Source organism: Carassius auratus, chromosome 18, assembly GCF_003368295.1.
Source record: "Carassius auratus strain Wakin chromosome 18, ASM336829v1, whole genome shotgun sequence".
Lineage (NCBI taxonomy): Eukaryota > Metazoa > Chordata > Actinopteri > Cypriniformes > Cyprinidae > Carassius > Carassius auratus.
Genome location: NC_039260.1, coordinates 18,723,330 through 18,750,900, shown reverse-complemented (window position 1 = coordinate 18,750,900; position 27,571 = coordinate 18,723,330). Strand labels below are relative to the sequence as shown.

At 35.5% G+C, this 27,571-nt stretch overlaps 1 protein-coding gene across 1 annotated transcript in view; it reads left to right on the top strand.

Annotated features, from left to right (window-relative positions):
* The window catches only part of rasa2 (RAS p21 protein activator 2), a 44,516-nt gene that overhangs the window by 6,330 nt on the left and 10,615 nt on the right, over nt 1-27,571 (top strand). Inside the window, exons 2-19 of the mRNA XM_026287909.1 lie at nt 5,007-5,130; nt 10,109-10,215; nt 10,302-10,396; nt 13,230-13,306; nt 16,294-16,377; nt 16,666-16,738; nt 17,611-17,687; nt 18,326-18,427; nt 21,063-21,216; nt 21,538-21,692; nt 22,123-22,237; nt 22,408-22,482; nt 22,817-22,940; nt 23,122-23,228; nt 23,522-23,608; nt 23,763-23,840; nt 24,848-24,921; nt 25,075-25,181. Of these exons, the coding sequence (XP_026143694.1) occupies nt 5,007-5,130; nt 10,109-10,215; nt 10,302-10,396; nt 13,230-13,306; nt 16,294-16,377; nt 16,666-16,738; nt 17,611-17,687; nt 18,326-18,427; nt 21,063-21,216; nt 21,538-21,692; nt 22,123-22,237; nt 22,408-22,482; nt 22,817-22,940; nt 23,122-23,228; nt 23,522-23,608; nt 23,763-23,840; nt 24,848-24,921; nt 25,075-25,181 (1,815 nt within the window). The remainder of the gene's footprint in view (nt 1-5,006; nt 5,131-10,108; nt 10,216-10,301; nt 10,397-13,229; nt 13,307-16,293; nt 16,378-16,665; nt 16,739-17,610; nt 17,688-18,325; nt 18,428-21,062; nt 21,217-21,537; nt 21,693-22,122; nt 22,238-22,407; nt 22,483-22,816; nt 22,941-23,121; nt 23,229-23,521; nt 23,609-23,762; nt 23,841-24,847; nt 24,922-25,074; nt 25,182-27,571) is intronic.

Sequence of the window (27,571 nt, the reverse complement as noted above, 5' to 3'; positions counted from 1 at the left end):
TACACTTGCATACTACATGTTAGGTTTGCTAATGCATCTTCAGCAAAGTGTGGATTTACTTCACCAATATTACAACCAACAGCGGAGACGCATCATATAGGCTAATCGTCACTTCCCTACAGGTACTGTTTACTAACAAGGTGACAGAGCCAAATACTGGCCTGGCATACGTCATACAGCATTTTTGGCCATTTTCGCGGATCTGGGTAAACGTGAATCATTTTGAAAAAGTTATTGTGTATGCGTGAAACTTTTTAAAACCGCAAGGGAAAAACTTTTCTATTTTTGACTACATCGTTGTCATGTAAACGAAAACAAGCTCTTTAATATGTTTCGCCCCCAAAAATTCTTCAAGTGATTTCATGGGGCCTTTAAAAGTAGCAAACCAGATGAGGTTGGTGTCTAAAACTTGCGGCTCACACTCATTGACTCATAACCTTCTGACCGCTTACTTCATTCACTCTCAAACCTCATCCTTCAGTTGCATCTTCATACTTTCGCAATAACTACTTTGTTACAAATAGTTTTAAGCAACACATTTAAAAAAAAAAAACGATCCATAAAATCATACAGGTATGATTCTGAACGTGTGGTAAATCTACAGTTTTGTATGCAAACATGCACAGACAGTGTATATTTAATATATTTGTATATATTAACTTTATATCTATTCATTTGAAACCATTTTGTAATCATTGTATTCTGAGAACAAAACGACCACAGAGTGACGTAACACATGAAACTGACACAGCTATCAGTTTTGTGTCTGTTGGGAATTGGTCGCTTGGGACAAAGATCAATTAGAATATCAGTCAGTGTATGAAAATATTAGACCACTGAATGTCGCCAGTCAGAAACACGTATTCAAGAGAGCTGTGTATTACAAACTATTTATTTCTGAGGTGAAAGCATGCTAAAATTTATGGTTGAATAACACGTACTGTTAAAAAGATCAGTATGCTTGCAAACAATAGGCTAGTTACAAACACAGTGTAGCCTATATTAGTTCTGAAGTTAGCTTTTCTGCCTAATCATTATTTTTCTGAGGAACTACAGTCTTTTTTTTCACAAGTTTAATTATTATGAGACCAGCTAAATTAGGGTCAAAGATGGGGTCAAAAACTAACCAATTCAGTGTTTCCCCTTCCGGTCTGTTCGATGGGTCTATGTTAAGACCTTCTAAAAGCAGTTCGGGATGGCGTCACACGGGTCTCTGGGGCTGCTTCTGAGCAATTCGGGGCATGAGGGCTTAGCACCGAGCTCAAGAGTCGCTTTAGTTTTCACAGTCAGTGGCACTGGGATTAGACATTAATAGCTCTTTAAGGAGCTGAAGCAGATTGACGCTGTCACCTCACACACCCTTAGCTCTTCATTGTGCTTACACAGCTAACACTGAACAGTCTCTGCTTTTCAAGCGCAGTGATGTGATGCAGCACTTTTCATGGGTGAATGTGATATTAACTTACTGTTGTGTAGGTCATATTGTGTCCTTAAAATATGAATGGATATCGATTCAAGCTATTTCAGACAGTTGCCATCAGAGTATTTCTGCATAAAATTAACACTCTTTGGGTTCAAGATGCTCTTTCTCTTCTTTAGACCCAAAAGCAATCTGTAGATAACCCATCCCCCCACCGACCCTTTTTATAGAGCATCACAGTCCTGCCCACAGCCCGAGAGAGCTCTGGTGCCGGAAGTAAATTTCCCATTCATTTCTCCCATTGACTTTCGAAAAAATCCGTATCTCAAGAGTTTTAGAGCATTTGTGAGGATAACCAGCTACGGCTGAACTCATAAGCATATAACATATCATTTCGAGTGAAAAAATTAAGAGAAAATCCAAAAAAAGTCAAAGGTACAAGACTGTGTACATATTTTCATTTCGAGTGCAGGAACTACTCATCCCATAAAACACCGCGCCCCATTGAATTCGACTGAAGCCACAACCGTGAACGAGGCAACAAGCTTTTTGAGCGACTTCCAAATCTGATGACGGCCGCTCGCGCAAACTTTTTCCTCCAGTGAATTTTATTTTATATAGTGAGTGTAGTGAATTTACAATTGTGTAAATAAATAGTGTTTTATATAGGTATTGTGTATTGATTTTTATATTTATCATTGTGTATTTTATATATTGTGTGCGTGTGTGAAAGTTGTTAACAATAACGTCAGCAACATGGTGCAGTACTTTGTACCTGACTGGAATCACCGCTCAGTCTCAACATGTCGTTGCCATTACACAAATGTTCAGTAAATGCACAAAAAGATATGCCTAGGCTAAATATTGTTTTGACAGTGGCATTATAAAATGCTTGATATGACTCATACCATGAAGGCTACAGTAGCCTAGCTAAGTTACCAACCTCCCTGCAAAACTCTCATGGCAGCCAAGGAGATCATGATTGCACTAAGTCTACCATGCAAAAACGCAACACAGGTTTTTATTTTATTTTATTTTTTTATTAATGATCTTCAGTCTTCACGGAGCTTCGCGGGGTTTAACCAGACGGTTACACAAGCTCCACCTACTGTCTATGGCTCCACCAATCAGAAGCAACACTGTGGTATTGTGGGATTGTTCAGGATTGTGGGTAATGAAGTACTTAGCCAAGACATCGCGAATAAAAGGCATTTATATCAGAACAAGGTTAGTGCCCCATGATCCTTTTATGTTGATATGAGCATATATTATCGCTTAGTACAGCCGTAGCTGGTTTTAAGTCTACCATGTATGGTTACGTTTTTATGGCTTATACCCCAAATGTCAATGCAGAAATTGCATTGAATTTTTACTTCCGGCACCAGCTGTGGGCGGGACTGTGATGCTCTATTTCTGCAATGATTTTAGGGGTGATCTTTGTAATTCAGATCAATTGAAATACTGTAAAATACAATAAAAGAGAGACTTATATTTTTAGCTGAAAAAAAATCAAGATTAGACAATTTTCGTAAAGCCTAAGAATGTGTTGAATTTGAATGCTGGAACTGGACAGTAAATGATCAAATTCTGTAGAAACTATCAGAGATTTCTGTGGAGTTCTACATTATACAGCTGGTTTGATTTTAATCATATCTTTTCATCGGCCCAGATGATTTCACAGAAATGCATCCGGTATGGTTGCATTTTTTAAACCGTTTTCATGCATGTTTGTTTATGTCTATGAATGTGTCTAAGTATGAGTACATGCATATGTGTGTGTGTTTGCATGTAGGGAACTCCAGAGTTTTGTATCTGCATGTGTGTGAAGCCTTGTGTAGCTTGTTTGTTCAGGCCTCACAGTTGTGGTTTGTGTTCACTTCCGTTGCTAAGCATACAGTGCTACACATGTTCGCTTCTCTTCATCACACCTGTGTATATGTGTGTGAGAAGAGAGGGTTAACTGTAGGGCATTGGCTGCTATCACGGCTCCCTGCGGCAATGTGCTCTTGGGAGTTTAGTTTCCTCTGAGTCTTTATCTGTGTCGACTGTGAGCATCATTATGAGCTGCTCAGGGTTACATTTCGGTGTTGTTTTCTGAATGGTTCAGGGGATGAGGTGTGTGTGCCGGAAACAGAGACTGTGTAATTGCTAAAGGTGTAAGTTGCAAGACTTTGTGCATTCAGTCTCTGATCCATCATGAGAATATAAGCATCTTCCGTGGGGTGAATTTTATACAAGCATCAATGCATTATGGAATCATACATCAGAGAAAAATAAATTATATTTTGCATGCAGAAAATGGTGGGGTTTTTTGCATTATGGATTGCATAGTGACATTATTTTAAGCATTATTTTGCTCCTCCAGGAAAACTTTTTTTTTCTTGCTTTTATTAATTTAAAAAATTATACTGTTTTAACACCATTTTAATTAATATATGCCAAAATTATATTCATTGCAACATTAAATACATATGTAAAATAAGTAAATATATTAAACTGTTAAACAACACAACTGTTCAGAAGTTTAGTAGTGTCCACAAAATATTAAGCAGCAAAAACTTTTTTGTTTTAATAAAAGAAATATTTTTAAGCACCAAATATAAGAATAATTTCTGAAGGATATGAAACTGAAGATTTGATCAATGGCTGCTGAAAATTCAGCTTTGCCATCAAAGGAATAAATTACACTGTAAATAAGTCAAAAAAAGAAATATTGTAAATAGGCTATATTCCTTTTTTTACTGTATTTGGATTGAATTATTGTGATAAGAATTTTGTAATTTGTAAAGATAAAATAATTGTAAATAAACAAATTGTGATTGTCATAAAATAGGCTTTAATATCTTTATGCAAAATATAATTGTAATTTTTGTTGCTTTATTTTGTAGTGACATATGGCTATAGTTTGGTGTTTGATACAGACCTTACATAACTAAATTTTATGAATGCCCCTCCCCCACAAAAAAAGAAAAAAAAAAAGATAGAGAGAAAACATTTTAGAAGAGGCATAAAACTGAAAGCTGTGAACCACAATAAAGAATCCATCGTATCTGATATTATACATTTGTCATAAGAAGTTAAAAGGTGCATGTTTGTTTTTATTAATTGTTCCCGCGTTCAGAAAATAGATTTAGCCGTGTCGTTCGGGTTTGATGTGGTCTGTATTAGCTATGGCTACATTTGCCCTCTGACACATTAATATGTGTGGTTGTGTATGTGTGCTTTTGAATTTGATCTTTTGAATCAGCGCTCTCCTGGAAGCCCCAGTGCATGCTGGGAGGAAGTTAATGCTTCTCGTCTGTAACCACATCTTAGATGAGCTCCACGTAGAGCGGCCACATCCGCCTCAAGCCTCTGCACCACCACAGCGCTCCTGCAAGTGTGTGCGCACAATAGTGTGTGTAGTGGCCGTACATTGCCGACCCCACAACTGACAAACCTCTAATTCAAATGCAGTGTTCAGATACCAAAAAAAAAATAATAATGTAGTGTGAAAGGTTCTTATGGAGAATGTCCTGAGACAGCTTTTCCACACATTGAGATTTCAGAGAAGTAAAGTTAACCCTTGTTATGGTTCTCTCGGCAGGCGAAGCAAAGAATTTGGGTCCGAGCTCCGGGCCGAACCGCCTCCGTGACCTCTGCACCTTCTGTACAATCAGTTTGGACCAGGAGGAAGTATATCGCACAAAAGTCTATGAGAAGAGTGTAAGGTGAGACCGTAAACACACACTTTGATACACATTAGCACACCAACATCACATGCAAATGACTTGCTGATGTTGATGATATTTATCTTCCAGCCCTTCTCATATATGCGGTTTTCATGCTGCTTCACAAAAATGCAGGCCTATATTTTTTTTCTGTCTGCTGTGTACAAGTAATCCAAACAAGACCGGAAGCACTGCCCTTTTATGTCATTTTATTTCATCCTATACGGTAATTGCTCAAATAGGTACATTACAATATACAAATAGATTTAAACATATCCTGAAGAAAATGTCAGTAGTGCCCATGGTGACCCACAATTGTTATCCTAATTTGTGCCTGATCTAACCCCTAAATTTAGTTTTGCTGGTGTTTTGGTGATGTTAATAAATTGACTTCAATTAATGTAGTTGTTAACATAAGATTATTATTTTTTTTATTTTTTTTTTTTGGAATTGGAAAATCTCTGCTTCATATTTGCTTTATTAAATCTTATAGAATTTTTTTTTTTAGAAGTGAAAAAATATTTTGAAAAGTGTTTGAGTTTACCCCCCCAACCCCTCCCCCACAATCATTAAAACAGGGTTTGAATCTATTTTGGACCCTATTGGCTTTCATTGTAAGGACAAACATTTTTTATACGTTCTTCATAATATCTTATTTTGTGTTCCATGAAATAAAGAAAGTCAACAACAGTTCTCTTAAGATATTTTTCAATGCAATTCTATGCAAGATTTGTGGTTGTATAAATGATGTGGAGAGCTTCAATACGCAGTTTTAATTCTTATAATTTTCTTCCATTATACTCAAAGTTGACTTTCCACTGTGCTCCAGATTTACTTTGTTTGATAGTTCATCTTGATATTGGACGTGCAACATTGTGTTTGATGATATTATGTTGTGTACACTTTCAGTTGCAAAAGCGTCTAGTCATTGAAAGAAGCGCATTTTCTTTATCTCGCTCTGTTTCTGAAGGCTTTTCCTCTCGTGGTATTTCACAACTGTTTTCCCCTCTGTTCAAAGGGCTCTGTTGGCTGTGTCTAAGGAAGGGTGTCCACCTACGCGTTCCCTCACTTTTCTCTCTCACACTTGCTATCTATCGCTCCTTGTCTTACGCTCACACACTCGTTTGCAATCATCCTCTCTCAGAGCGTGAAGTTTTATCCTCAAGTCTTTCTTCACCTCTCCTAATCTTTCTTTCTTTCATCTGACTTATTAAACACTTTTGAATCTGAAGCTATTCATCGCCATGTTTTTTGTATTTGGAGTCGAGTGGTTTTACCTGTAGCAGCAGGAGGTCAGAATCTGTTTGTGTGTGAATGTATGTGGGAGCGCATGCACTCTTCAGTGCGGGGGCTATGAGTGTATTATTTGTGTGTGTGTGTGTGTGTGTGTAAGAGAGCTGGAGTGTGTGTGGGTGGATGAGCATTGAGTGGATCGGGTGGATCCGCTCAAGTCTCAGCTGAGGTATTTGACTGTTGTTGTCACAGAGCTAGAAGTTATTTTTATTTTTGGTTTAAATTGAACCTTCAGTTGTTGTTTTTTTTTGGCACTTGTTATTATATATTTTTTTTTTAATTCCTTGCTTACTTTGACTCCAAAAAGTGTTTGTACATTGAGGCTAAGCAGCGTAACCACGTGTAGTCCATCACGTTTGGTTATGAACATGATCCACTAACATTTCAGAACCACAGTGTCACAGAAATTGTGAATGTAATTGTGTCTATTGAAATGTTGTATGAAATTTGAATCTTACAAACTGTTTCATATCATGGCCATTAAATAGTGTAGTACAAAAATAGTATAGTACATCAAATTCTCATTTCCTAGACTTACTTTATCCTAACCAGCTGTGACACGTTAAACACATTTTTACATGTTTTCTGCAATCTTTTGATCATTTATCATTTCTATATTGTATGGTTTAACTAGTAACTATTTTTTATTTACATTTATTTTGTACATAATACATTTATATAATAATGAATTCTTTTATTTATTTTAATAGTAAAGCAAAGGTTAACTTGTGTAAGGGAAGTTATAACAGTAAGTTAGCCAGCTTACATAACCTTTCATAGTTGAAGTAACTGTGTATTTTGTTAGCTTATTTATAATCTCATCATCAACAACAACAAAAACAAGCTAAGGAATCGTATGATCAGGATGTTAAAATAAACAAAAGCCTCACCTTTCAGAGCAAACATTGAGCATGTCCCCACCATGTTGGTCACTTTGCGGCTCACTTAAACATTTCCGATGTAATCTGTGCGTATTAGAAGTGTGTTTCTGTATTTGTGTGTTGTGAGTGTTTGCAGCGCGTTTCTGTATTTGTGTGTTGTGAGTGTTTGCAGCGCGTTTCTGTATTTGTGTGTTGTGAGTGTTTGCAGCGCGTTTCTGTATTTGTGTTGTGAGTGTTTGCAGCGCATTTCTCTATTTGTGTTGTGAGTGTTTGCAGCGCGTTTCTGTATTTGTTTGTTGTGAGTGTTTGCAGCGCGTTTCTGTATTTGTGTTGAGTGTTTGCAGCGCGTTTCTGTATTTGTTTGTTGTGAGTGTTTGCAGCGCGTTTCTGTATTTGTGTTGAGTGTTTGCAGCGCGTTTCTGTATTTGTGTGTTGTGAGTGTTTGCAACGTGTTTATGTATTTGTTTGTTGTGAGTGTTTGCAGCGCGTTTCTGTATTTGTTTGTGTTTGCAGCGTGTTTCTGTATTTGCGTGTGGTGAGTGTTTGCAGCGTGTTTCTGTATTTGTGTGTTGTGAGTGCTTGCAGCGAGTTTCTGTATTTGTTTGTGTTTGCAGCGTGTTCCTGTGTTTGTGTGCTGTGAGTTTTTGCAGCGCGTTTCTGTATTTGTGTGCTGTGAGTGTTTGCAGCGCGTTTCTGTATTTGTGTGTTGTGAGTGTTTGCAGCGTGTTTATGTATTTGTTTGTTGTGAGTGCTTGCAGCGCATTTCTGTATTTGTGTGTTGTGAGTGTTTGCAGCGTGTTTATGTATTTGTTTGTTGTGAGTGCTTGCAGTGGGTTTCTGTATTTGTGTGTTGTGAGTGCTTGCAGCGTGTTTCTGTATTTGCATGTGTTGAGTGTTTGCAGCGTGTTTCTGTCTTAGTTTGTTGTGAGTGTTTGCAGCGCGTTTCTGTATTTGTGTGTTGTGAGTGCTTGCAGCGAGTTTCTGTATTTGTTTGTGTTTGCAGCGTGTTCCTGTGAGTGTTTGCAGCGCGTTTCTGTATTTGTTTGTTGTGAGTGTTTGCAGCGTGTTTCTGTATTTGTGTGCTGTGAGTGTTTGCAGCGCGTTTCTGTTTTTGTGTGGTGAGTGTTTGCAGCGCGTTTCTGTATTTGTTTGTTGTGAGTGTTTGCAGCGTGTTTCTGTATTTGTTTGTTGTGAGTGCTTGCAGCGTGTTTCTATATTTGTGTTGAGTGTTTGCACCGTGTTTCTGTATTTGTGTTGTGAGTGTTTGCAGCGTGTTTCTATATTTGTGTGGTGAGTGTTTGCAGCGTGTTTCTGTATTTGTTTGTGTGGTGAGTGTTTGCAGCGTGTTTATATATTTGTGTGGTGAGTGTTTGCAGCGTGTTTCTGTATTTGTTTGTGTGGTGAGTGTTTGCAGCGTGTTTATATATTTGTGTTGTGAGTGTTTGCAGCGCGTTTCTGTATTTGTGTGTTGTGAGTGCTTGCAGCGCGTTTCTGTATTTGTTTGTTTTTGCAGCATGTTTCTGTATTTGCGTGTGGTGAGTGTTTGCAGCGTGTTTCTGTATTTGTTGGTGTTTGCAGCGTGTTTCTGTATTTGTTTGTTGTGAGTGTTTGCAGTGCGTTTCTGTATTTGCGTGTGGTGAGTGTTTGCAGCGTGTTTCTGTATTTGCGTGTGGTGAGTGTTTGCAGCGTGTTTCTGTATTTGTTTGTTGTGAGTGTTTGCAGTGCGTTTCTGTATTTGCGTGTGGTGAGTGTTTGCAGCGTGTTTCTGTATTTGTTTGTTGTGAGTGTTTGCAGTGCGTTTCTGTATTTGCGTGTGGTGAGTGTTTGCAGCGCGTTTCTGTATTTGCGTGTGGTGAGTGCTTGCAGCGCATTTCTGTATTTGTTTGTTGTGAGTGTTTGCAGTGCGTTTCTGTATTTGCGTGTGGTGAGTGTTTGCAGCGTGTTTCTGTATTTGTTTGTGAGTGCTTGCAGTGTGTTTCTATATTTGTGTTGTGAGTGTTTGCAGCGCGTTTCTATATTTGTGTTGTGAGTGTTTGCAGCGCGTTTCTATATTTGTGTTGTAAGTGTTTGCAGCGCGTTTCTGTATTAGCATGTGGTGAGTTATTGCAGCGCGTTTCTGTATTTGTTTGTTGTGAGTGTTTGCAGCGCGTTTCTGTATTTGTGTTGAGTGTTTGCAGCGTGTTTCTGTACTTGTGTTGTTAGTATTTGCAGCGTGTTTATGTATTTGTTTGTTGTGAGTGTTTGCAGCGCGTTTCTCTATTTGCGCGTTGTGAGTGTTTGCAGCGCGTTTCTCTATTTGTGTGTTGTGAATTTTTGCAGCACTTCGATTTTTATTTCTGTAATATACTGAAAAGAAAAGGTAAAATGTACTTTAAATTGTTTGCTAGGACAATGCTACTAAATACGGTAAAAAATAAAAATAAAAAATCTGTAAAAAAAATTTTTTTACAGAGTTTTGTGGCATATCACAAGTTCTATGAAGAAAACCATAGAAATAAATGCTAGAATACTCTTATGATTTATTGCATCATGCCAATATTTCAAATTAGTTGTGGAGACATTTTTTCATTTTTGCATTGCACCTAGTTATGATATAATGCAAAAAAAACCTTCTAATTATCTGATGCTTTTATTCCAAGCGAGCTGAATTGAAGATAGACTTTTTTAACAGCCCTTGCTTTTCCTGGGAATCAAACCCATTTTGAACTGTAACGGGTGATTTTGATTATATTTATTTTTTGCAGGCATTGTATTAATGGAGTAACTGTGCTTGTGATTAACTTTCCCTTTGTCATGTGCTTTAGTCCGTTCTATAGCGAGGACTTCTACTTCGAAATTCCACGCCCGTTCCAGTGCCTGTCGTTCTACGTGTACGCTAAGAGCATGTTCCAAATAAGGGATCTACCTGTAGGTCAGTATGTTTTGCCCTTGTTTGTCTCATTTACAAGACTAATGCACAGTGTACATGTCAACTAAGGCTTGAATGTGTGTTTGTAGGGAAAGTAGCCATCAGGAAGGAAGATCTATATAAGTACTGCGGGAAAGAGAACTGGTTTCAGTTACAGCCTGTGGATCCACACTCAGAAGTTCAGGTGAGTGAACGGTTAGATGGCATAGAAGTTATCATTTAATACACAAACCACACCCAACAGAGCAATACATGAACACACAACATTACTTCCCTTCTGTGGTTAGTCTCCAGCCGTGGTTTGGGCCAATCGGGTGAGTTTATGATTCCTCATTGCCTCGCCATACCCAATGAGATCAATGTATGATTAGTCAGCACTTATATGTGGTCCAATGACTTGAAAGCAGATGCAGGCCCAACTCCACATCCTGTTTTTGTGTATGGTGTATGCACGGATCTGTTTTGTACACAAGTATGATTCACTGTTCAGCAGAACGAGTGGCAGGGGGTGTGGACTGTATCAGAAACAAAAAGTGTTTATGTCAAGGAATTTGCTTTTGTTAATAGCAAGTTTTGAAAAAAACAGAAAACATACACAACTGAAAAAATGAAAGACAATGTCAAAGACAGTTTTAGAACTTTTAGAAAATAATGAAGAAAGTAAACCAAGCAAGCAAGTTTGTGCATAAGATGTAAGTTTTTATAACGTTATTTTTCATTCGAATACTTTTTAAATACTTGTGATGTATTTAACAAATATATGTTTGCAAAGTATTTTGTACATGTGTAATTACAAATAGCATTTTTCCACTTTTCCAACCAAAGAAAGTAAAACTAGCAAGCAGAGTTTCTATGTAAGTGTTGATAACATCAGTTTTAATTGGAATTTAGAGATATTTATAATACTTGCAATGTACTTGTAAAACGCACACAGACAGTGGAAAGAATAGCGATTTGCCACTTTTTCAAACATTGAAACTAAACCAAGCTTCTGCAAGCGTCTCTGTGATAACATCAGTTTTAATTGAAATTTGGCACTGTTTTGAATATTTTAATGATTTTATTTGCATTTTTATTTATTGATTTATTATTTGGTTAAGTGTCTAAATATTATTAGGGCCACTGTATATAATGACAAGTCTTATTTAAACAAAGGCGGCATCTGAAACGAAAAAAAAGTCACCTGAAACAGACCATGTTTAAAGACTAGTGAAACATTTAATACTCCAGGGCACTCACTTTGGGAAAAATTAAAAAGCCTTTAATAAACCAGACTATTTCTTCATTTAGAAAAAACAAAATATTATTTTAAACTTTGGTTACACTTTAGTGTAGGGACCAATTCTCTCTATTAACTTGTTGCTCATTAGCATGCCTATTATTAACATTAACTTTTTATTAGTAGTTATAAAGCACATATTCTGACCATATTCAACATCTCTAATCCTACCCAATACATAATTTTTTTTTTTTACAACTATTAATAAGCAGCAAATTAGGAGTTTATTGAAGCAAAATGGTTTGTTAATGGTGAGAATTGGACCTTAAAAAAGTGACTTTTTTTACTGTTTTACTGCATGTTTCAGTTCTTACATTCTATCATTTTGAATCTGCTTGTCAACAATCACCTTTATTTTTATTTATTGTTTTTACTAAAAAGGACGCGCTCATGCTTACTTCAAACTAAAAACATAAATATCATGATAGATATATAAGAAAATTGTCAAAATGCTGAAGGATATTGATGGATTTCATATATCCCTAGAGTCTACATGTTGCAGCGTTACTTTACGACGGTGGCTAAACACTGTGGTGTGTCTTTGAGCCTGAGGACGAGAAAAGGGTGGGTGGCAGTTCCGTCAGATAATGTTCAGAGCCACCCAGAACTGGCTGAAATCACAAGACGTTCCTCTATCGTTTTTAAGTCCTTACGTACTCTTAAAAACTTAAACTTATTTACACAAAACAAGTTTTTTGTTTCCACATACTTATGAAATGAATTGCGCTGTAATGAATCCGTTGTAGATGTGATCTTGCAAATAGTTTTAACCCTGCAGAACACAAAAATAAATGAGTATGTTCTATGAAAAGATTTGCATTTTGAATTTTTTTTTTGTACTTGTTACTTTATTTTTAAAAAGTGATTCTTTAGTATCTGCTTTGGACATCTGTAACGCATTGAATTATTGGTGCGTTTTCGGTGTCATTTCTCAAAGGAACTTGCACAAAATATTGCGTAGGAGTATGTGGGTGTTTTTATTTTGTTTTTCTACTCTATCTTTCTCCCTCCCTGTCCTTTCCTCCTCACCTCTCCTCGGTTTATAATCTTTCTCATTCCAGCATTATCAGCCTCAACAAATTTGACTGGCTGGATAGACTATTTCAATATAAATCATATTATATCATAAACATGTCAGTAGTTGATCTTCAGTGCCACGGCCCTCAAAACACACTCTGTGTTTCAGGTTACTTTTTTGTTTTAAGCAGACGTCTGAATGATGGTTTGTGGGACAGATCCTTTCATCTGAATGTTATATACAGTGCCCCTAAATTTTATTTCTATTTATAAACTTAACAAACATTTAAAAAGATATCAAAGCATTATGTATTTATATGAATTATATATTATTGCTTTCAAATGATTAATCACGATTAATTGCATTCAAAATAAATAAAAAATTGTTTAATGTGTATATATAATATAAATTACACTAATATAAATAATTTTTTTCAATATACTATATATATATCTATCTATATATATATATATATATATATATATATATATATATATATATATATATTAATTAATTAGTGTGTGTAAATATTAATATACACAGTACACACACATGTATTATGTAAACAAAATGTTTATTTTAGATACGATTAATCGTAATTAATAGCACTAATAAAGTTTTTTTTTTTTTTTTTTGTATGTAATTTGTGAATGCTGGCTCACTGGGCTCTGGAATGTTGGCTTATTGTTATCCAATAATAAGTCTTTTTTACTTTTACAGGGGAAGGTTCATTTAGAGATGAAGCTGAATGAACTGATCACAGAGAATGGTTCCATCTGCCAACAGCTTGTGGTTCAGTAAGTGATGCTTGTCTGTCGGTGCATGTATTTAGTGTATTTGAGCTCCACATGAATTGGCACTCACAACCCACTGTACATTTGCAGTGTTACATTCTTTAAAGTGAAACAGGATATCGAATTAAGACGCCAAGGTTTGGCTGCTCAGAAGGGCTTGATGTTAGATGTCTTAACTACAGCATGTGGTTCTAAAAATCATCTTTCTCCATTTTTGGCAATTCATAAGTAACTGTGTGTTCTGATACTATACGGTTTAAAATCCTTTTTATCTCAAAAGCATGTGGGCTATGTCACTTATATTTCACTGTATTAAAGTAGTTGTTTCATTAGTATCTGGTGTCGGTAGTATCCAGTGCTTTAAGGGTTTAGAATGGGATTCTTGTGCCCTTCTGTCACAGCTCAATATAGTCCCTAGTGAAGGATTGTGACTGGGAGGTTCATGTTGTGCCGTCAGCCAATCAGCATTGTCTTGATTACTTTGACTGAGTACAAATGGGGGTTCCATCTCTGCATGCTGTACTTTTATCTTCACACTGGCATTATTTTTGAACTTATCTGTGAACTGACGTTTTTAGCATTTTATCTGATTTGTAACAAAAAGTGTTTATGATCCTGTTTATAGACTTTAGGCCACCCTGCAGTTTTCTGTTTAAATAAATTCCTTCAAACATTCAACTCACAACCTCTTAAGACACATATTTGTATTTGTAATGTTTAGTGAAAAATCAAATATGCTAAAAAAATATAGAATTATAACAGTATTATGTAGAACTTTACTTAATTTAGGATATATTTTTTAGTTGAAGTGCAATTCTATTGTTACAATAGTACTATATATTTATCTGTCTGTCATTTATATAAAATGTATAATATACTATTTTATTATACATTAAAATGATCAAATATATTTTTTTTAAATCACAACTATAATCTTTATAATCTATAAGATTTTTGTCTTAATTTTTATAGAATTAGAGTTATAAATATGTATTTTATTATTATTATTATTGTCGACATCACAAATGAATAAGGTCTTGAAGACTGAACTCCATTTTCATCACAGTGTGGTCTCTGTGTTCTTTTTTTGCAGCATGAGATATGTTCTTATAAGGCGATATGTATCATTATAATACCGCAATTCATGGCAAATTAATTACAATTTATTTTTTAACCCAGCCATGTGCTGTAAATAAATTATTATAATTATATATATATATATATATATATATATATATATATATATGTATGTATGTATATATGTATATATATGTATATGTGTGTGTGTGTGTGTGACGGAAATATGAACTAGACATTTTTTTTTTTTTTTAAACAAGTATTATATGTGTAAAAAATCATATATATGATGGAATATATATATATTTCAGCATTTTGACAATTTTCTTATATATCTATCATGATATTTATGTTTTTAGTTTGAAGTAAGCATGAGTGTGTCCTTTTTAGTCAAAAAAAAGGTGATTTTTTTTTTTTTACACACAAAATACTTGTTAAAAAAAAAAAAAAACAATGTCTAGTTCATATTTCTGTCATATATATGACGGACCATAAGTGTGGGACTCTCTGATCTAGACACCTGCCACTGAGATAACAGGGATGCTGGGCTGTATGGTTCATTAATCATGCTCGTTTTTCTGACTATTAACATACAGCCATGTTTGGAAATGGTTAGTATTTGGTTTTCTAATGTGGTTTCATGGTGCTTCACATGAGATACTACATACTGTATGCTTTCTGCAGCATGTGGATGCTGTGTTGATAACTTCAGAGGTGTGTGTCGTCTGGGTGGAGGAGAACACCTGTGAAATTCTTCTTCACACCTCTACAGGGTGTATGTATTTTCTTTAACGGTGTGAAAAATGCTTTGAGTCAACACAGAGTTGCTGACGTGTGTGTGTGTGTGTGTGTTTAATGTTGGCCATCGCTCTTCATTCACTCTCCCACAGAGCAGGTTGACGAAAGAGGAAGTGATGCCGTGACGGCAGGAAGTTCGTACTGCGCTGCCCCTGTGGTTTTGTTTTGCCGTCACACTGCTTTTTTTCTCTTTCATGCTCTCTCGCTCGCTGTCGTTCTTTCTCACCTTCCTTCGCCGCTTCATGGCTGTCACCATGACGACTACAAGTGTGAATTACTTCCTGTCTTGGATAGCATTGCTTCTCTATCTGACACCTTAATTTATGCTTGTTCGCCTTTCATCGTCTTTTGTTTCATTCATTCACATTTTAACGTGACGCAGTGTAACGTCTGAAAAAGTCAACATCAGTGCTCGACAATAAAAAAGAGGGGCAGTGTGAGAGGACTTCAGTGCCAGTTCACTGACGGTCACTTGCTCTATTGGGCCTCAGCTTATTTCCTTTGTGTATATATTAGTCAAAACTGATAGTTTTGATTGATTGATTTTCATGAATGAAAGTCTGCAGTACTTGCCTGAATGGTAAACATAAATTTAAAACCACCCCTTTTGCTTTATTAATACATTCTTATGGTCTTTTGTGAATTATTCAGTGATATTGGGGTTTTTAAGGGAAAGGTCAACTGAATAGTAAGGCATTATTTAGACTAAATATCCTGTTTCACTTTGAATTTTGTCATAGTAAAATGGATAAAGAATGTGGCTTCATATTGACTTGAATGTATGTTGTTTAATCACAGTATGGACAGAACAATCTTCTGTTTGAGCTTTACAGTCACACTTTATTTTAAGGTCCAATTCTCGCTAAACCTTTAGCTATGACTTTTGCCTCTATAAACTCCTCTAACTTGCTGATTATTAATCGTTAGTAAGGTATTTGGTAGGATTAAGAGTGTAGAAATTGGGCATGCACAAAGTGTGCTTTATAAGTACTAATAAATAGCCAATATGTAAAAATAGCATGCTAATAAGCAACTAGTTAATAGCGAGAACTGGTCCCTATACTAAAGTGTTAGCATCTTTACTGTTTAAATAACTAGCTCATTGTCTTTTGCAGGATAATTGCCTGTCAGGGTTTGCCGTTGATAAGTGGGCAGAACTGCGATCCATACGCTACAGTAACGCTCGTAGGACCCGCCAGGTGGGTTTATAAACATGAAGTCAAACCGAAGGTGCCCTAAAATCACAAGGTTTACAGTAAAGGAACCGATGTTTGCATAAAACATCATGGTTTCTAATGAAGTCAATACTTCCACAGTCAAAATGCTCTATTGTGATTGTTTCTAAATCAGTCAGTCATAAGACCTCTGTTTCTGATCTAGGCAGAAATGAGTACATAACATCCGCTCTGATTCAATAATAACATCCTGCTCTCTGTCTTTCTGTTTCTCTCTCTCTCTCTCTCTCTCTCTCTCTCTCTCACTCTCAGGTCTGACCAGAAAAAAACTAAAGTGAAGAAGAAAACCAGTGACCCTCAGTTTGATGAGATATTTCATTTTGAGGTACAACTTCATCCATTTATTGAATATTAGTTAATGAATGTTTCTTAACCTCTCAAACAGGGCTGTATGGGGGACAAGTCCTCATTAACAATAACTAGAAATGGGGCAATATGTCCCTCCCAGTGACATGACATCCTCACACTGTTCTGCTGTACTCCATTACGCAGTGCTTTATTAGTAAGGATGACAAAAATGTCTAAAAGAAACTTTTTTAGCCTGTTCTGCCTAAACAATGCTCGTCAGTGCCAAAATGGTTTAGATGGGCAATCGAGTCAAAGTAGACAGGTTTGCTCTTCACAGAAGCAGAGCACAAATTCCAGCATGAAGTGTCAGTTTTAACGTTTAAAGAGAGGGTGGTGAGATTAAAGTGGTGAAACATTTAATATTTGACTTTTGTAAAATTACAAATGTGAGACAACCGGCAGTAATATTTAAACTATTCAACTTTTTCCTCCAATATGATAGTTTTCATAAAAAATATAGTACATGTGTTCCTGCGGCACAGTGGTAGATGGTTGCGTTAGCAGCGCAAAAAGGTTGTGGGTTCCATTCCCTGTGAACACATACTGATAAAAAAAAAAAAAAAAAAAAGTATAGCCTGGATGCACTGTAAGTCACTTTGGATAAAAGCATCTGATTAATGAAAATGTAAATATTACAAATACAAATAAATGCATGTGCGTATTTTAAAATATAACAGAGTTCAAAATGATTACTTGCCAACTAAACCTAGAACTGTCATTTATTTCCTTGCTTTATTAAACATGGTGTGAGACATGGTTGCAGTCTTGCCCTTAACAACTGATTAAAGTATCTTGTCACATGCATCTTAAGCGTTAGCCATAAGTTCACAATTCACAATGTTTTGGCAGGTCACAAGGTCAAGCAGTTACAAAGGGAGATCACATTTTCACGTGGAGGAGGAGGACATAGAGAAACTAGAGATCAAGTGAGTCCTCTTCTCTTCTCTTCTCTTCTCCTTTATTATTATGCTTTCATTGTTTTATCTTTGTTTTGTTTTGGACTTTTGTTTTATAAAGAGCATATAACTGTACAAACCAGCTGTTTGTGGATGAATCTGGTAATCAGGGATGAATGCTTATTTGATTTGGCGACTGTATGTTCTGTTACAAATGTTTTGATGAATGTGGCTTTGATCTTGATTTGACACATAATGTGCCACTCTGAATTGTCCCATATAGCCCTCTGCAGAAGCTGACAGGTAAGAGTAAGTGAAACCACCAGACGGCACATTAGATCATGACACTAATGTGTGTGTGCGTGTGTGTGTGTGTGTGTGTTTATGCATGGTTTTGGTGTGTTGTTGGTTTTTATTTTCCACTCAAATGCAATTTATTTGTGTGCATGTTTGATGCTTCATTCGATAGTGGAGAAAAAAATGACTAACCCACTTTGATGCAACTGCATATGTGCTCTGCGTGCTGAATTTCCGATTCAGTTTGACTGAAAATGGGAGAAGTTCAAACAAGTGATTATACATTGATTACAGACCTCTGTTCGTGTTTGTTTGTTAATATATAAATGAACATTTAGCTAATGCGTACTCTCTTGTACTCTGCCATGCAGGGTGGAGCTGTGGAATAATGGTAACTTGGCACAGGACGTGTTCCTCGGAGAGACACGAGTATCTGTGAAAATCCTGAGAAACGACAGTGTTCACAAAGCATGGTAAGAGCTCACATACTCTGATAAAAAAGGAAAGTGTACTAGGAATTTTCTGACAGGACACCATCCATTAATTTTACAGACATTTCTAACTTTTAAACAACAAAATTCAGCTAAAAAACCTGTTTAAAAAAATCTATACAAAAAAAACATTTTAATACAGTACAGTAGCATAGATTGAAATATTACAATTTGAAATAGACTGAAATGGTGTTTTCTTGTAAAGCATCCTTTTTTTGTCACATTAATATGTGTTTTATAAGCACTTATAAATGCTAGTCATATGCATGCTACTAAATAATGAGAATTGCCACTTTAAAACTTTTAAAAATAATTGTATCGCGGTATATACTCTTGATACAGAATTTAATCAACTTTGATAATGTAGTTCATGTTAGTGCAAGTCCATTAAATAATATTATTGCTTGTATTAATGTTAAGTAAAACTATTATTTTTTTATTATTAGTTATCTTATGTTAACAAATGGAACCCTTTTGAAAAGTGTTAACCAATTTTTCATTCAAATTGTAATACAATAGACAGACTGTATGAAATAAAGGTGTATAAAGGTGCCTGCTCACACTTCAGTGCGGTACTGCAATATGCTGAGTGAGGTGTACTGATGAACAGATGAGGAAGGGAGATAACAGCCAATCCCAGCTCTGCACTGTCCTTATCTGCCCAATCAGGCATGAGGGCAACACCTCTCTGACGTCAGAGCTTAAAAGAATATAATACTTCAGCAGTACTTTACTGACTCTAAAGGCCTTTGCTTAAAGCTACGCATTGTGAGATAATCAATGGCCGCTGACTGCAACAATCGTAATATAAATTTTAGCTGCAAATTTGTCTTACCTCTGATAATTTTTGGCGAGAAGCATTCGACAGATTGTGGGTGTGTTTAGGTGTGTGTGTGTTTTGGGCGGATTGCTTCCGTTGCCCGCGTCTCTTGTGTCCTCAGACTGTGGATCACAGCGTCCTGCCGGTAGTGTTGTGTAAACATCGTATCTGCGTGCATTTGTGTGTGTGTGTGTGTGAGTGTGTGTAGACAGAGAGGGAACTTGTTGATACTGATCTGCATGTTTTGAATGAGGGCAGTGAGTCTACTGCGTGGGTGAGCTTTTGCATGAACCTAGCATAAAACCAGCGCACGTACTCGCACACAGACGCTGACACTCTTAAATACAATCTTGCCACACTAATTCCTGTACTTTGTAGTTTGAGCAATGCAAATGACACAAAGGATAAAATTATATAGATGTCAGACATGCATGTCGAAAGGATTAAGCTGCCAGGAAACTTTTGTGGTTCTAAATTAGCACTGGGCAACCGATCTAACAAAAATTGTATCTTAAAAATGTTCGTCACTTTGACACTATTCACTATTTAATATATCTCTATTCAAATGTTTTTGAAAGAAGTCTTTTATGCTCACCAAGGCTGCCTTTGTTTGATCAAAAAATTGTTTTTTTTATGAATATATTTGAAAATGTAATGGTTACACTTTATTTTAAGGTGTCCTTGATACAGTGTAATTAAACATATAGCCTAAATACTGAGTAAATGTAATAACTACATGTATTTACTATATGGTTGGGATTAGGGTTTGGTTTAGGGTTACTTGCATGTAATTATCCATAATTAATTGTTATTATTAAAGTAAGTACATGCAATGTGTCTAACAAGGATGCCTTAAAGTAAAGTGTTACCAATGTAATTTATTCTTGTGATGAGAAAGCTGAATTTTCAGCATCATTACTCCAGCCTTCTAATATACTGATTTGCTCTTTAAGAAACGTTTCAACAATTGCTTAATATTTTGGCAGAACCACTGATACACTTTCATTCAAAGGTTTGGAGTAGTAAGACTTTTTTTCCAAAATGAATGTGGACAAAGAAATTGATGCAATAAATTGAACAAAGTTGGCAATGAAGATGTTTACAGTGTAATGTTACAGAAGATTTTAATTTCAAATAAATGCTGTTCTGTTTTATTCATAAAAGAATCCCCAAAGAAAGTCTTGGTGAACATAATAGAATCCTTAAAAAAAAATTCAAAAATCATGATGATTCCAAACCTTGAGTATCGGGGGTGTGTGTGTGTGTGTGTGTCTGTGTGTGTGTGTGTGTGTGTATATGTATATATCTATATATAAGAGAGATAGAGAGAGTATAGTATATTAAGTATATTATTAATATACAACAAGATTTACCTACAAGTATTCAACTAAACATTTTACTATGTTAAAAATCTTTTTCTGGGAAATGACACAATGTTTAACCAGAATTTTCTGATGCATTTCCATTTCAATAGTTTGAAATGATTCATGGAAACTTAACAAATCGCATGTTTTTTGTTTTTTTTTAAATGTCACTTTCTTAACACCCGTTAATGACACATTGAATGACAGAATCCTAATGATTAAATAAAAATGACTTCATAATCATTGTAATAGTCAAAGCGTTGCTTTTTTTTGTATCACCAGTGAAATAATTGTGAATGTATTGTTAATATTTTATATTACACAGTGTGTAATCTAACAATACAACATATGAAATGATGAAGCTGTGCAACACAGTAAAATGGCTTATTTAAAAAGGGAAATTGCTTTTTGATCTGTGTTTTTTTTTTTTTAGGTACTTGCTACAGCCGAAAGGAAACGGTACAAAGTCTAAGCCAGATGATCTGGGTTCTTTACGTCTGAAGGTAACATACACGGAGGACAACGTCCTGCCCTCTGCCTGCTACACGGACCTCCGCAACCTAATACTCAAATCCCCGGATGTCAAGGTACTATAGTGCCTTCCTTTTATCTGGAAGACTTTGTGCACTTTGAAACAAACCACAACCCAAAAGTGAAAATTCTGTCATCATTTACTCATCCTCGTGTTATTCCAATCCAAGTTGTCCAATACTATAGAAATCCGTGGGGACACATTCTTCAAAATATCTTTTGTGTTCAACATCCATTCACGTGTGGAACAACTTGACAATGAGCAAATGATAAATGAGAATTTTCAGTTTTGGGTGAACTGTCCCTTTAAAACCATCAGCCACACTTCATTGGAAAATGTCACTTCTTTTCATTTCCTATTTTGTGTGTGTCTCTAGCCGATCTCAGCATCAGCGGCTCATGTTCTGGGAGATATCTGCAGAGAGAGTGTGGGCTATGAAGCTCTGCTTCCTGTGGTCAGACTGCTGCTCCATCACAACAGACTGCTGCCCTTTCTCACCTCTGTTGCTGCTCTGGAGCTGGAGAATACACAGTTCAGTATCCCATTCACACACAAACACTTAGACAGTTTTGGTTTGGTTTTGTTAATATCCATATAATATTTGTTTTTATTTTTTGCACATACTTTTTATGTAGCTTTTGTTTTACTTTTTGTTTGATTAGTTGTTTTTGTGTATAGCTTTTGTTTTACTTTTTGTTTGATTAGTTGTTTTTGTTAATATGCATATCGTTTGTTTGTTTGTTTTTGCTTTCTCCATATTTTTTGTAGTTTTCTTAAAATGTAGTTTATTTTTATTTTGTTAGTGTTTGTCTGTTTTATTTTTTTTGTTTTGTGTTTTGTGTTTTGTTTTGTTTTTTGTTTTTGTTTTGTCTTGTTTTGTTAGCAACCGTCCCCCTCCCCAGAGTCTGAAAACACAGTTTCTTTGTCTGTCCTCTGAAATGTTCTCCGTCTCCCTCTGCAGAGAAGCCAACACCATATTCAGAGGCAATTCTCTGGCCACCCGCTGCATAGATGACATGATGAAGATTGTGGGCAAAAGTTACTTGAACGTCACTCTCAAACCTGTTCTCAATGAGGTAAAACACACAAGATTTCGTAAGTTTTTTTTTTTTATTAATTTATTTTCTTTCTTTTAATGTTAACTGAACATCTATATAAATGCATTGAAAGCTGTGGCTCAGATTTGCTACAGCTGTTAACTCAGACCAACACTGTAGAAAATTGTGTCTTCATTCTGCTCTTACAGATCTTTGAATCAAGTAAAGCCTGTGAGATTGATCCCGTCAAACTGAAAGAGGGCGATAATGTGGAAGTCAACAAGGTGAGATGATGTTTGTTTTTTGGTTGAATTTTGATACATAATTTGGTCATATACGTCCGTTTTTGAAAACTAAAAGGGTGACTCTGGACAAAAAAAAAGCCACCAAAACTGAAAATGTAGTTGCAATTAAAAATGTCCTGTCCCTGTAATGACTTCCTGAGTGATAGCATCTGATATAGTTCTTAAATGCAGTTTTATGTCTACCTATATATAAAATGATGTTGCTTTAATTTGACAAGTTGGATGTAATAAATTAAGACGATAGAAAAATAGTTGTCCTCCAAAGAGCAAAGTATTTTTTTTACATATCATGTGCATGTGTTTGTGTGCTTAGGAGAATCTTCAGGGATATGTACATAAGGTTTTTACGTCTATAACACAGTCCAGCTCCAGCTGTCCTCCCCTCATGTGTGACGTCTTCAGATCACTCAGACAGCTGGCCTCTAAACGCTTTCCAGGTGAGACAGCACATGCACACAGACACACTTTCCCTCTCATTTACTTGTGCAGGGTGCATGCATGTATTTTGTCCAGCTACATTTTTAATGCATTCCTGAAGGACTGTGTTGATTCACCACTAGGAGGAGTCAGATACTCAGTCATGACTAATAATCTCTGTCTGTGTGTGTCTCACCACAGCGGATCCTCATGTGCAGTACTCAGCGGTCAGTAGTTTCATATTCCTGAGGTTCTTTGCGGTGGCTGTTCTCTCTCCACACACCTTCCAGCTGAGAACCCATCATCCTGTGAGTGTGCAACAAGAACAGCCACGTCACACCACAGCTGTAACAAACTACCTAGATGAAACAAACATGATCTACTTCCTTTTTTTAAGCATGTGACTCATTTACTTATGCCAGGAAAGACTCATTGAGTCTCTCCATTCTTTTCTTAGAATGCTTTCATTCAGCAATGCATGTTATTTGAGCGTAAAGTAATTGCCAGTAAATTAAAGCAAGTGCTTTGAATTTAAATATGAGTTGGTAAAATCACCTAAGGTTACTTTCTCTCTCTCTCTCTCTCTCTCTCTCTCTCTCAGGACCCCGAAATTTCCCGCACTCTTACTCTTATCTCTAAAACCATCCAGTCTCTGGGCAGCTGGGGCAGCCTTTCCAAGAACAAACTGGTACGTCAGCTATTAGGCAGACGGTGTGTTGAAGGAACCAACCTTTGGAAAGTTTTACCATAGATATAGTAAAAAAATGAATATTTGTACACTCTTTTTGTTTTTAATTCCTGCTCCTGTTTCTGTTGTGATGATTTGTATTTTTATTTTTCAGGCTAGTTTTAAAGAAACCTATATGTACGATTTCTTCAAATTATTTCAAGAAGATGACTGTATAGAAAAAGTTAAAAAGGTAAGGATTTTTAACTAACCAATTGAGCTTTGTTGCTACAATCATATTTCTTTATATTTTGATTTTTTCTGTAACGAATAGATTGAACCAATACTTGTTCATTATGTCGAATCATGTCATTGTGGGTCAATGACATGATTCTCTTTTTTTTGGTCCCGATCTAGTCATTTATCCAGAAATATATTTAAATGCAGTTCTGTAATTAGCATGTTTTTAATTTCTAAATTAAATTACATATTTTTATTTTGTATTTTGTTATTATTATTATTATTTTTTTTTTTTTTGTCAGCATGATACAACTGTCTGGTATCATAATTATTATTTAAAAAATGTACATTTTTATAAAGACCACTGAAGAAATTCAAAATAAAAAAAATATATATATATACACACACACACACAATTATGTAAATCCTATTTAAGTTTTATATATATATATATATATATATATATATATATATATATATATATATATATATATATATATATATATATATATATATATATATTTTATATTATATTAAATTCCAGTAACACTTTACTTAAAGCCTTTATGTATAATTCATTATAAATGGCTAATAAAGGATATATAATTATTCATAATGTCTATTGTAATGTATTAGATCTTGTCATAAAAGATTATAACTGTATTTAAAAGTGTTATAATGTATTTATTGTGGTTACAATTATTCATGAGACTGTATAATGCTTTATAAGGTGCATTACAGGGCATACTTAATGCATTAAAACTACTTTATTATGAATTTATTCAAAAATGCTTTAAGTGAAGTGCTACCCAAATGCTATTTTTCAAACCAAATAAAACCAACATGAATACAAAGGTAGTACAGTACTTGTCTAGGAATTAGCATACGAGTGTAAACAGCATATTGTGTATGATGTCATGAATATGCTCGCATTGCCAAACTCTCAATGTGCATGATTTTTTATTTTAAATTGGGCTTCATTTTGAAATAATTTTCCTTCTGTCATGTTTTTTCCATTAGTTCTTAGATGAGATCTCCTCTAATGTAAGCAAGGAGTCCAGTGGAGTGGAGGACTCATTTGTCCTGAAGGAGGGGTGAGTGAAAGACGCCACAGTTCTCAGATTAGTCAAAATAATCGATTAGATTTAGAGATGCATCAGATAACTACAGTTCAGTTTGATTGAGTTTTACCACACATTGTTTTCAGGAAATCTAACAGTTAGATGTGTACATATGATTTTTAACAGAGAGGTGCATAAGCGGGCCCAGGGCAGAAAGCGAATAGGAAAGAAGAACTTTAAGAAACGCTGGTTACGATTGACCAATCAAGAGCTGTCCTATCACAAGCAGAAAGGTGAGTGATCCTGAACAGCAGTTTGCTCCACGACCCAAAGAGCTTTGTTTGTGAGCAGTCATCCAGTTCACATCTGAAATGTGGGTGTCCAGACAGTTGTTTTTGCTGGCGGTTTTTTCTATGCTAATGGAGTTGAAATAACATGAAAAGCATCCCTGGATTCTTTTAGCTTGTCCTTGGATTCCCATTCTTGTTTGTGTAGCTCCTGTACATGAAGTGTGCTCGGCCAGTTCTGGATGTGAAAAGGTCTGTTTCCCCTTTTGATTTATGCAGTTGGCTTTATGTCATGGGTGTGTACTTGTGTTCACTGATTTCGGTGGATTTTGTGTATTTAGCAACGTGTTTGAATACTGAATATGTGTGTATCTGTCCACTGAGTTTTCTGACAATAGGATGGACCGTGGCAAATATACTTCTGATATAATGGATGTGATATAGTATAAAACCAGTGGGAGATCAAATGAATGGATTAAATGTTTTATTTTAAACAACTGGAAAAAGATGTTGAGGCTGTCAGTAGATTCTGGACATAAAAGGGAATTAGGTCTTAAAATTGTATAATAACAGGAAGGATATTCAAATTATATATTGATCCTTTTGAATAATAAAGACATAGTTTTTAATTGAGGAACACTGGTAAGAATAATATTTGTATTTATTCAAATATTTACACTGCAATGAACTGCAATATTTACCTACTGCCACTAAAAAGTTTGGAGTAAGATAAAAATAATAATAAATATAGCTGCAAGCAGCAATCACGGGGCCAAGCATTCCAGCGGCAACATCAGGAGCTAAGCATATGTAGCATCAGACCAAATGCAACAATGAATAATGAAATTAATAATTGCATGATTGTAATTGAAATGGCTGAAAATCGTTAATAAAAGTTCCACAGCGAGGAGCTAAGCATGGCATGGAGCATCAGACCAAATGCAACGAGTAAGAAAAGCAATTATTGGAAGAGTGTAATTGAAACAGCCAGTAAAACTCCAGTAAAATGATGCATTATCATTTTTGGAAAATAGGTGGCGCTGTAATCAAATCGCTTTGTTGTGTTCTGTGGGAGGTGACAATGTTGTGGGCAATTTCTTTCAAAATACTTACAGACCTTTAGGGCAATGAGTCGAACATGCCCACCGAGTTTCGTTCCGATCGACTTCCATTAACCTTGTCAAATAGGTGCTTAAAGTTGTTTGGCCAATGGCGGCCATGTTTTTTAAGATAAGTGAAATTCCTCATAGAGCACTTGTGCCACATTGGGCCATATCAATTTTCAAGTTGATTGGATCAACGGTTGCTTAGTTATAGCCATTTGATTTTTTTTCATCCTGTAGCGCCACCAAGTGGCAGATATGGAAAAAAAATAATAATTTGACTAAAGTTTTTGTTCATGCATATGAGTTCTGAGTTTGGTGAAGATATCTCATTTTGTTCCCGAGTTATAGCCTTTTTCGTAAAATTGGTCCACGAATTTGAATGTTTTGGGTCACCTGGTTTTTTGTTCAGTCTTGATCAAACCACTGCAATAATATTCTCTGGACTCTCTAGATCAATAATTTTCAAAAATATGTTGCATTTTGTCCTTTGGTTAGCTATAAGAGGTCATTTAGGAAAGGGCCGTGGCCACATGTAACCTAAAGCCTATAAAACTGAAACAAAAACTCAAAACTTTATGAAACTTGGTTATAACATGTGAAAGATGACCCACCAAGCATGCAAAGTTTCATTAAGATCAGAAAATAGCTGGTGCTATAACAGTTAAAATGGCCTAAAAAACAAAAGATTTCTGTTGTGAATGGCATTAAACTGCAAAAAAAAGGGGTAATATAATCACACATGCATTAGATCTGTATTTTTTCTAAACAATCATGCAAAATTTAACAGAGATTAGGTAAAAAAGAACACTGTAATATTTATAAAGCTTCAAAACCCAGTGTTGAATAAAAAATTGCAATTATAACCACTAGATGTCACCGGAAGACCACTAATGAGCTCACTAAAGACTAAAACATTACAGTTTATGGGCTTGTTGAGGGATTCATCTAGAAAAAATGTATATTACTATTATTTAATATTACTGTTCAAGCATTTCAGATCACATTGAGTCAAAGTTTACCAATTTATTCATACAGATATATCTAATGTTTATAATTATGCCAGATTATGATTGCAATGAAACCTGAAAAATGACATAGAAGCCCATAAAAACAGAAGACTTGCCATAGGTTTTATCACCCATCATTTATTTTAATTATCTATATATATAACAAAATGTGTGCATCTGTGTGTGGGTTTAAGCATGCTTATTGAGTATTAATATAGTAGTTTAAACGTTTCATGTTTGTGTGTGTCTGTAATTCTGTTCTATTCTTTTACTGTCAGCCATA